This window comes from Notothenia rossii, assembly GCF_949606895.1.
Source record: "Notothenia rossii genome assembly, chromosome: 1".
In the NCBI taxonomy this organism is placed as follows: Eukaryota; Metazoa; Chordata; class Actinopteri; order Perciformes; family Nototheniidae; genus Notothenia; species Notothenia rossii.
Window position 1 is genome coordinate 10,959,019 of NC_136912.1, and position 10,645 is coordinate 10,969,663.

Genomic DNA, 10,645 nt, shown 5'->3' on the forward strand with positions numbered 1-10,645 from the left:
TCTAAAACAGAATTGAAAAGTCTAAAATAAAATGTAAATAAGTATAAATCAGTGCTGTTATAACCTAGGTGTGATTCTCAAAGTCAAAGTCAATTGTCAATCCTTTAGTTTGTGAGTACAGACAGAGAGATCGAAATACCATTTCCCACAATCCCGAATACAATAACAAGGATATATAACAATATGTAAAATCCTATATATGCACAGAAACATTTATATATATGCACACATTAAGACGTGAATAAAAGCACAACAATCAATACATACATTCTGGTGTTCTCCGTGCAGATTTCCTACTCGGGGGTGGACGAGGTCCCGGTCCACGTGGTCCAGCTGACCTTCCTGCAGCTGCTGAGCGCCACGGCCAAGCAAACGTTCACCTACCACTGCCTGAACTCGGCCGCCTGGCTGCACGCCGCCTCCTTCAGCCACCAACACGCACTGCGCTTCAGAGGCGCCGACGGGGAGGAGCTGACGCACGAGAACACACATTACATCAGCGCGCTGTACGACGGGTGTCAGGTGAGTTGCACAGAAATACACAATAGTGTTGTTATAGTCATCAAAAACTAAAATAAGTCATTGAAGATATTGTTACTAAAATGAAAGTCAATAAAGTATGAACCCTATGAACTGTGAATGAATTTTCTTCAACTTTTGTGCCATTTAACAAATTCACATTATGTAATGGACATGAAACATTAGGCCTTATGGCCCTTTCATTCCAAGTTCTCAAATCATATATTTTGTATGTAGCTCTATATTTATGAGAACTTTAAACTCAAATGAAAATGTGTAAAAACTAAAACTCCTGAATAACTGAAACTAAAATAAAACTAGCGAACACATTCTAAAAATCAATGAAAACAGAAATATTATAGCCTTCTTAAGTCAAGGTAAGTTTATTCATATAGCACAGTTCAAATACTAAGGCAATTCAAAGTGCAAGAATAAATTAAAATAAACATTGGAAATTCAGTCGACGTAAAGGATTCAAGAGCTGAAGAACTGTCAGAATAAAACAAACTTCTGAATGACCTCGGGAGAAGCGGTGGGAACAGAAACATTATTGAGCTTTTTGAGTTTCCCCTTCCCTGTAATGTATTATATAGGTCTTTGTGCATGTAATGGTCTGCAAAGGCTAAAATCACAAAGTTCCTGAAACACTAGCGCTTCTTTTGGCTAGCACTCCAACACATTGTACGTGATAGGCTAAGGGACGGGACATCTCTAAGCAGTCGACCAATCACAACAGAGCCGGCCTGCAAACCAATCAGAGCAGACTGGGCTCTGGTTTCAGACAGAGGGTGAGAAGAGGTGCTGCAGCACAGGCAGTTTGAGAAACATCAAGACCTCTTTGAACATTAAAGTGGACCTATCATGCTATATTTGAATAATATAGTGTAGGACCATACCTATATAAGGCATATTTATACTTTTTATTTTTCAAAATACCAAACAGATCATGCATTTTAGCCATTCCTCATTTCGCTCAATTTAACACTGTCTTTGCATGGGCTGATTCTGTGAGAACAGCACCATCTACAGGCCTGGCATATGTACTACAGCGTCTCCAGCGCTTTCGAACGGCAATGTCCGTGGCTGTCTCCTCCTGATTGGTGGAGTTGGCCCAATAGCTGTAGCGCCACTTCTGTGACGTCATAGAAGTGTTCAAATCTGGATCAGTCTGTATCAGATCTGTTGCAGCCCCTTTTTAAGAGATTCTGGTATGGAGGAAAATAGAGAGGGTTGTGTTTTCTGACACTTGGTGAGTTCCCTGGAACACCGGGGACACATATTCATGTATACAAGACGTACAAAAGTGCATTTTGCATGATAGGTCACCTTTAAAGCATGTAGACATGTCACAGTAGAGACACAAAATACAAATATGAACCTGAAAATAAACAGAATACGGCCCCTTCGAGCCTTGATGTATTTATTGGTGTGAACACATCAACTGATTTTGTATTTAAATGTGTTTTTCTGCTGTAGACGCGCTCGGGGCAGGAGAGGACGTTGTTTGAATTTGACGCTCCACTGTCCACCACGCTCCCAATCATCGACGTGGCCGTGCCAGATTTTGGGAAGGGGAACCAGAAATTCGGTTTCCAAGTCGGGCCGGTCTGCTACAACGGTTAACAAGCCGGAGGAGATTACAACAGGAGTAATTTAATAGTGAAAAGAGCCATGGACACTTTTTACATGCAGGGAGAAAACTACATTCAAGACTTACCTGGTGCCACATATTTATAAGTAGATTTACCTACAACAGTGTTCCTTCGTGTAAACATTCTGTCATACGGACATTTATTCACTCTCCTTAATTCATTTTATTCATCTCATGCATTCTCACAACTGATTTGCATATCTTGTTTTCGAGAGCGGTGAAGCGTAAATGTATTGAATGTCAATCACATCCTAAGTTACACACATTTCATTTGTCTGTCCTTCCTCTTTCAAGAATTGGTGCTCTTACTGTTTTATCCTTGTTTGTTTGATCTATGCACTCATTCCAATCCATAAAAGATCTTTCACCAAACCTTATTATTACTGAATTATCCTGAAAAATTCAAAAACACCACATTTCAGCAACATTCACCCACCATGTTTTTCTGTTATATCATCAAACCTCAATTTGCTGTGTTGTCTTTGTATGTTGTTGTACTTTTGTTGTTATGATTTTCTGTTATCAGATGTATACTGGAGTGTTATTCATCACGGTGCTATCATGTGGCTCCTTGTGGAGTACATTTATTTGTAAAGGGGAAGTGGGGCAGTGCATTTTTTTTATATTGTGAAGTGTGTTTTATATTTTTTCAACACCTAAAAACAAACTGTGGCACATTATTGCCTCAAGGTCTTTCTATGCATAGTTGTATGGGGGAAATGACGGAGTAACATATTTTAATAAAAGTACAAAATGTACATTTAAATTAAGATATTGAGATTTAGATTTGTTGAATAGGTTAGTTAAGTAGAGGAAAGCAAAGAAACACATCAACTGCTCTACAGCTTGAAATTCCCTTCAGTGTCTCTTTTATGTCTGCCCTTTGATCTGTTTTTCATAATATTCACCCTGCACTTCTCTTTCCAACGATACAGGGGGGCTGACGACTGCATCAGTACAATTTCAATTAAAAAGCCTCTTTTAAGTGAAATCTCTCAACGACACTCATGATCCTCCGAGGATGATCCACTCTTCCTTCGAAATTGATTATTTTTTAGCTAAATATCTCGTCAATTATTGCATGACTTGTCATTAACCTTGATACTAAACTCAAGGTGCAGAGAGGGTCCATGCTAATGTCTTCCCCTGACCACAAACAGGATGATATGCACGGTTTAAATACGACTGCATTAAGTCACACTGCCTCCCACATACTTATTCAGTATGTACTGCATACTGCCTAAATATAGAATTAAAAAGGTAAATATTTGTATACATGTACTATGCAGCAGCTGCAATCACTACATACTAAATTTGACTACATACTAAATATGAATGGTATGTTAGTATATGACTCAGACGGATATAATATTTGGTAATCTTCCACCTAAGGATGAATTGTAAAAACTGATCTCTTAACTTTTCGTTTAGCTCAGCTCTGCTCGAGTAGAGCCACAAAGAGCCACTATGTGTCTTGTTAGATCAGCATTTGATCTATTATTTCTACCATAACAAATGTTAAGATGGTTTTAGGGCACCATATATACATTTAAAGAAGTACATAGTGCTATAACAATGCACCACATGCTCGCTGAAGCACTTAATGGATTGGCTTCGACTTGTTTTTTTAAGTGCCTCATAATTCATCAGTAAAAGCTTAAATTAAATTGTTGAAACAACCGGTGGAGGGATGACAACATTTACGGTCTAACGGTGTTACACCTGAAAGCCCAGCAACGGCTTTTTTGAACCAACTCCAAAGGCATATAGTATCATTGTCTTTAGGTCAGCAGGAGCACACAGAGCTTTTAAGGTTGTCTTTTGTAATTTGAATCAAAGTCAATTTCTAAATGTTGGGCCTTGAGGGAGGTACATTTGGTTGGCATGAAGCCAGGTTTTTCATGTCCTACTTATACTTTTGTACTTTTACTCAACAGGCGTGTAAGTAATAATGTTATTGTCTGGACTATAAGCAGTAATGGAAAGTAACTAAGTAAATTTACTCAAGTAAAAAGTTGAGGTAGTCCTACTTCTACTTTACTTAAGCATTTTCATTTTATTCTAGTTTACCTCCTCAAGTCCACTACATTTTGTGAGCAAATGTTGTGCTTTTCACTCTATTACATTCAGTTGTTATATTTACTAATTTACTAAAAAATTATCTTATATTATAATAGCTTAAGCTACTCAAATAACGATAAAGTGAGTAGGCTACATTGAAAACAATGATGCTGAAACTTTGATGAGAGGAAGAAGCAGATGAACACCAGGAATTTTTTACCACAAAAAAAATTATAATTAAATATAGATGGTGTGACATGAAAGTCAGTAACATCAGAGTTAACCTACACCCACAGTGGGAGCAAGCAGCATGAGAATGTACATATTTTATAACTCTTTGAGGTTCAACCCAACCTTTTCAGAGAAGGTCAAACCCAGTTAAATATTTTATTCCTTTTCAGTTTGTGTACTGAAGATACCCAGTCCCTACAGAAATAATGTGGAATTCAAGACGAAAAGTTAAAAAAGGAAGAAGACTTTTTATCTCATGGTTTGTTTTCAAACTGCTAACGGTTAAGCTAACGGTTTGTGGCTAATGATAGCAACCGCATCAATGAAAGTAAGGTCAATACTTTGAGTTAAATATTTGATCATTGATAGAAAATGTGATGGAGAAGACTTTGGTCCTCAGATTAAAGTCGTCAATTTGGCGATTGGATGATTCTCTTGCACCAACATTTAGAGAAACGTTCATGCTAACAACGATTATCATCGATCTAAACTAGATATCGTTAGCAAATGTTAGCTAGCCTTTCTTCAAAAAGAAACTGAATACATAAACAATTGCCTTAACGCACAACACTGCAATGATTGAAGCGTCTGGTATTATTATCAGTGTATTATGAAATACTTTTCTTCCGTTTTTTCGATTTCAGGATATGGCAAGTGTTTTACAAATATTGGAATACAATTACTCTTTTACTCATTTAGCAGACAGTTCCGGATCATTTAGCAAGTTGGGAAAATATATATTTTTAAGGCAAATTCAAAAAATCCGACAGTATTTGAAAATTGAGCAAGTTACCTGTCAATTATTCTCTTAATCCTTCATTCAGTTTATGAGTAAATTGTCAGAAATAGGGTTGATACAATTCCCTCATGCCTAAAGTTCATGTCTTAAAATAGCTAGTCCCAAAAAAGAATGTAATTGCTATCACATACCATTAAAAAAGCAGTTAATCCTAATGATTGATGGACAGACCAAAATGAAAAACGATTATTCTATTTAATCTTTTAATCAATTCATTTTCTGTCATTCGAATAATAATGTCACTTATCAACCTTTAAAACATTTTTCAATGACACCCGGCATATCTTTATGGTAAAACACTGGACTAAAACATATACACTAGTGTAACTAAATGAGGCCAACAACACCAACAACAGTGCTGTCTCACATTGTGCACCCACACAACCATTGAAAAACTGTAAATCCACCCCCTGTGTCAACATACCAGATAATCATCCTTTTCTCCAACTCCTCCTTCCTCACACCCCCTCTTTCACCTTCTCAAAGACAGTTGTTCTCTGAGTGGCTCTCCCCAGCATGCAGCCAACACCAATGTTCTTCTTCCACAGCCAGCTGGGATTCAGTCAAGTATTCTATAATCCTGAGGCTAACCAGGGAAAGTGTACAGTGGTACCTGACGTAGGTGTGGAGTCTTTCCTGAGAGAGATAAGTTGTGGTTCTGATGCCTGCGGGGAGACAAACTTTGGTCAAGACTTGAGAGACCTGAAGGAGTGAAGATGATGGAGATGGATCCACCTGCAGCCTTTTTGGTGCTGCAGCTGCTGTTTACTGTCAACTCATGTGAGGTAAGAAGATGCCACAACCTCATACCCCTCTTCTCTATGTTAAAACATCACAAACCAAACATGTATTTTTCAATATTACATCAGATGCTCGGGGTTGGTGAAGATGTATATTCGTGTCCCATGGAGATATAACTTTCAACGGTTTTTTGTCTGATAATTCTTTCTAACTTATTTCTTAACTTTAATGCATTGAAATAGTGAATTTCATGTTAGTTTTACACACTTTGAAGAAAATAATCATTTGCTTTCACCCTAGAGTATTTTCTGCAGTGTTTCATGCAGCATAAAAAGGACTAGATAAATATGTTATTTCCTTCCGGAGATGTTGTTTTTCTTATAGGTACTCCTATAATCACATTATTAAGAATGTATTCTTCAGAGTTTTGTATTCAGAGAAAAACCTCTTTGTTTCAGAAGTAGAAGAAGCAACTTTATTTATCCTACATCCTATTATGCCTTCTCTTTGCTCATTGTTGCGGCCAATTGGTTTTGGCTTTCAGTCGCATTTTACAACTTTGCTTTGGTCTTTTGCACCATAAAAACATATTGATATGATGTATTTCCTAGAAATGCAAAGGGAGAGCTGCCTTGGTGACCATAAATACCCTGAAGGTGTTTCAAACTGCTCAGTTGTCGTTTCTACTCTATTGTGGCCCTCCATCTCCTGACAACCATGTTACTCCTAAGTGCTGCTGATTGAAATATTCATGTTAGTTCTGTGTATTCGCTGAAGGGCTTCTTATCTATAATCCATGTGTATCCTGAGGCTTCTTTACTGAGACAAGAAAGCTAGAGCATGTAGCTGCTGATAAGAACAAAGGCAAAATAAAACATTTATCATAGGTTAGTTAAATTGTCGACATATAATAGCTCCGGGCGGTAACCACAGATCAGCGATGTTCTTCTATAGTTGAGTTGCATTTTGGAGATGCTCGTCCTGTAGTACCGTGACAAACACTCTCACACACAGCTATTAACACTAATGTACTGTAGCGGGTCTTGGAGACCTCAGGCAATCTTTCACAGCTCAGAACACATACTAAACACTGTTTCATCAGCTTGATACTACAGGGGAAATGATGCATCACCAAGCAAACCTCTGGGTCTGAAAAAATGAAGCCAATATGGAATTGTCTAAAAGGTCCCATCATATGCTTTTCTGTTTATTAGCCGTCCCCTTGTGTGTTAGGTAGCTTTTTCTGCAAATTCACAAACCCTCAAAGTACACCCTGGGTGCTTCTCAATGTCATGGAAGGATGCTCCAGAGCCACTATTTCAAGGATGCTAGGTCATCGAGTCCTACCGAAGGACTGGTCCAATGTCCAGGCTCCTTGGAATTCTACCGAGCCCAACGTCCTTCGTAGCGAGACATTTCGAGGTCTTAAAATGCCCACAATGCTTTGCGCACGGACCAATTTCCCAAAAACTGTGGCGGAAAATTGAAGACGGGGCCTCTCATATGACGCACACTTGCTCGCCTGTTCCACTCTTCGTTTTCCGAATGCCAAGAAGGACTCTTTCCTAGCTTCTGAAGGAAGTGACTCGGAAGACATGTCCTACCAAGGAAGCGTCCTCGACATTGAGAAACACCCCCTGTAGCGAGTACAACTCTAACACAGAAAAGACGTGTCTATGCTGCCCCAGAACGCCTCGTTGGAGATTTTACTTTTACCATTTTTTCCTTCCGGGGCCTACTCACGTAACTAAGTCCAAATGGACAAAAGCTCCTTACACACACACACACTCACAACCTGTTAGTGTGTGTGTGTGCTCAGGCTGAGCTCTGCGGTGTCTCGTTGTGACTAATCAACCACCGTGGGCGAGCTGACCAATCAGAGCACAGTGGGCTCATAGGGAGGTGGGGGGGGGGCAGGAGCTCCAACAAGCCGTTTAGGACAGAGAGTGAATACACAAGCTAGAGATGCTGTATGAGAAACCAATGTGATTTGGGAAAATTGCCCAATATACATCTATTCTAGTAGACCTCAACAATGGAAGTATGATCAGTAGAAATGGCCATGACATGGGACCTTTAAACTTGCATTCTCAGTATTAACCAGTAGGGGTTCACTGGTCACAAAAAAAGAGTCGGATTGTATAGAAGTCTATGAGAAAGTTACCTGATTTATCACTGGATTTATTACCTCACTTAGCATTGGTTTCCGAAGTTTTATACCTCTTCAGTTTCAATACAGCTCGCTATTCACTTTGTAAATGATGGTTATATTTAGAATAAAATATATAAAAAGCATGGTGTGCCAGATGGCGTGGTTACCTTAGGATTAACAGGTCCCTACAGCGGCGTTGTTTGGTCTTGGTGCTCTCTGTATTTTCGTCTAAGAAAAGTATTTCAATGAACCAAAAAATAAATGACCATGATTATGCAGATCGCTTCAAATTCCTTCCACAGTGTGTGAATGATGTTTATCTACGAATTTCAGATAACTGTCTTTAATTTAACAAAGACAAAAATCATCTTTGGTTCAGAAGCTTTTTGACAGAAAACTGCAAATCATCTTAGAAATATGTCATTCTGGAGAGCAGAAACTGAAGCTAGAAATATATGAGTGTAATCATAGACAGCAAACTAACTTTCAAGAGCCAGACTAATCATCACAGCCTTGTACCATTTCAAAAACATCAAACTTATGGGCTTTCTATCAAAACCTGACTCTGAGATATGAATTCATGCATCAATAAAAAAGTAGAGTGCTGTTATGGATTATTCACCGTCACCCATTTGAAATCAGCGGTGCAGCGACTACAGCTGATTTCTTTCCAAAATAACATGAATGAACACTTTACAAGATTATAAGATCTGTGCATTAGTTCCCCATTAAAACTTGAATTTATTTCTGCTACTTGTAAACAAAGCTCACGCGGCTTTGCACCTCAGTACAAAAAAAACATGCTTATTAGAAACAAACCAACAAGACCATCTACTGTAGCTAGCTAACTCTGACACAGGAGAGGCTGCTATCTGTATTCAGTCCCCAAGTAGATGGAACACCATGCTTGTATTTGTCGACGAGAGTCTGTCTGTGTTTCTTTTAAGAACTTGTGTGTGTGACTGTGTCTTGAATATATTGTCCCTTGTATATAATAGATTTTCTAGCACGTTGTTTTGCATGATATTATGAACTGAATCTGCTTTAAAAATCATGTTGAATTGATTTAGATCTTGAACTCGTTTACATTGCTTTTTCAGTTAATGAAACATTGTAGTCACTTAAAAAAAGCTTGAGGCTTCAGAGCCATAGTCCACAAACCAATGGCTACCAATGACATTAAATATCATATTACGATCATATGACATAACGGAGGCAAGTGAAATGAGACACTGCAATAAGCTGTAGAACAGGGACCCAGACATTAAACATAACGTATGACATTACATTTTATCATTACATCCATAATTGAGAGACTTCATGTATTATACAGAAACATTACAAGCCAAACAAATTCAACGACACTAACCAAAAACCCTAAAATCTAAGCTACTCTCATCCTAACTATTTAATGGTCTAAAATATGTATTCAATCAGTCTGAGTATTGGTTTTAAATAGGTAAGATATAATCAAATCACTATAGTGGAAAACTATGGCAAAACATGCATCGTGTTATTTCCTGACCGTACATAACTGTTAACTATATTTGCCAAAGGCAGCATACTGTGCACTCCATACATGCACAGTATATGTAGTGTGGAATTGAGACATACTTCCTCTCTGTAGCAGATTTACTAGCTCCCTTTTTCATCTGCAGACTCTGCAGCTTGACACAAACACAACAATGTAGTGGCACAGTGACTGGATGTTATTGAGGATGTTGCCTCCATGGAAACGCTGCAGACAGATCAAATAAAAACATCCTTTGAACATCTTGTTCCTCCACTCAAGTCTAGCTCAAAATGGGAAACAGCTTGCATACTGAGCTGGGGACAGGGGACTGCTTGCCACAAGGGGACAGTGTTGCATCAGTATGCAGTCCACATATTGCACATATACAGACACACACACACACACACACACACACACACACACACACACACACACACACACACACACACACACACACACACACACACACACACACACACAGATACACACACACACACACACACACACACACACACACACACACACACACACACACACACACGCACACACACACAGGTCAATCTATAGCATCGTGCTTTCATGAAGCCGTTTGCGTTCAATCAATACAAAGGAAAAGGGGGCGAAACGTGCAAAGAGGAAACAAAAAGACTGCAGGAAAGACAAAAAGGGGGAAATTAGAGGACGACAAAACAAGGAGGAAAGGATGCATGTCTAGGAAAGGAGATATCAAGAGAAAGGAGGATAAATGTACAGCTGTTTCTTGTCTGCTCATTTCATATTTTATATTATCTGCTTGTTCATTAAGGAGATATTGTTCAGGAAAAATGTGTTGAAGAAGCTCAGAGAATAGATGAGAGCATGAGTGAGAGGGAGAGATGGAGGAGTGAGTCTGTGAGAGGGAGGGAGGGAGGGAGGGAGGGAGGGAGAGGAGAGCGTTAGTGGATAAATGAGAGAGCAGCGCTGGCTCAGCCACAGCTT

The 10,645-nt window shown here is 38.9% G+C and overlaps 1 protein-coding gene across 3 annotated transcripts in view; it reads left to right on the forward strand.

Moving 5' to 3' along the window:
* The window catches only part of LOC307024034 (uncharacterized protein), a 67,882-nt gene extending 64,721 nt beyond the window's left edge, over positions 1-3,161 (forward strand). For all 3 annotated transcript variants that reach the window (XM_079657810.1, XM_079657812.1, XM_079657811.1), the window contains 2 exons: positions 289-522; positions 1,996-3,161. In XM_079657810.1, the coding sequence (XP_079513936.1) occupies positions 289-522; positions 1,996-2,142 (381 nt within the window). In that variant the 3' untranslated portion in view covers positions 2,143-3,161. The remainder of the gene's footprint in view (positions 1-288; positions 523-1,995) is intronic.
* The last annotated feature ends 7,484 nt before the right edge of the window (positions 3,162-10,645 follow it).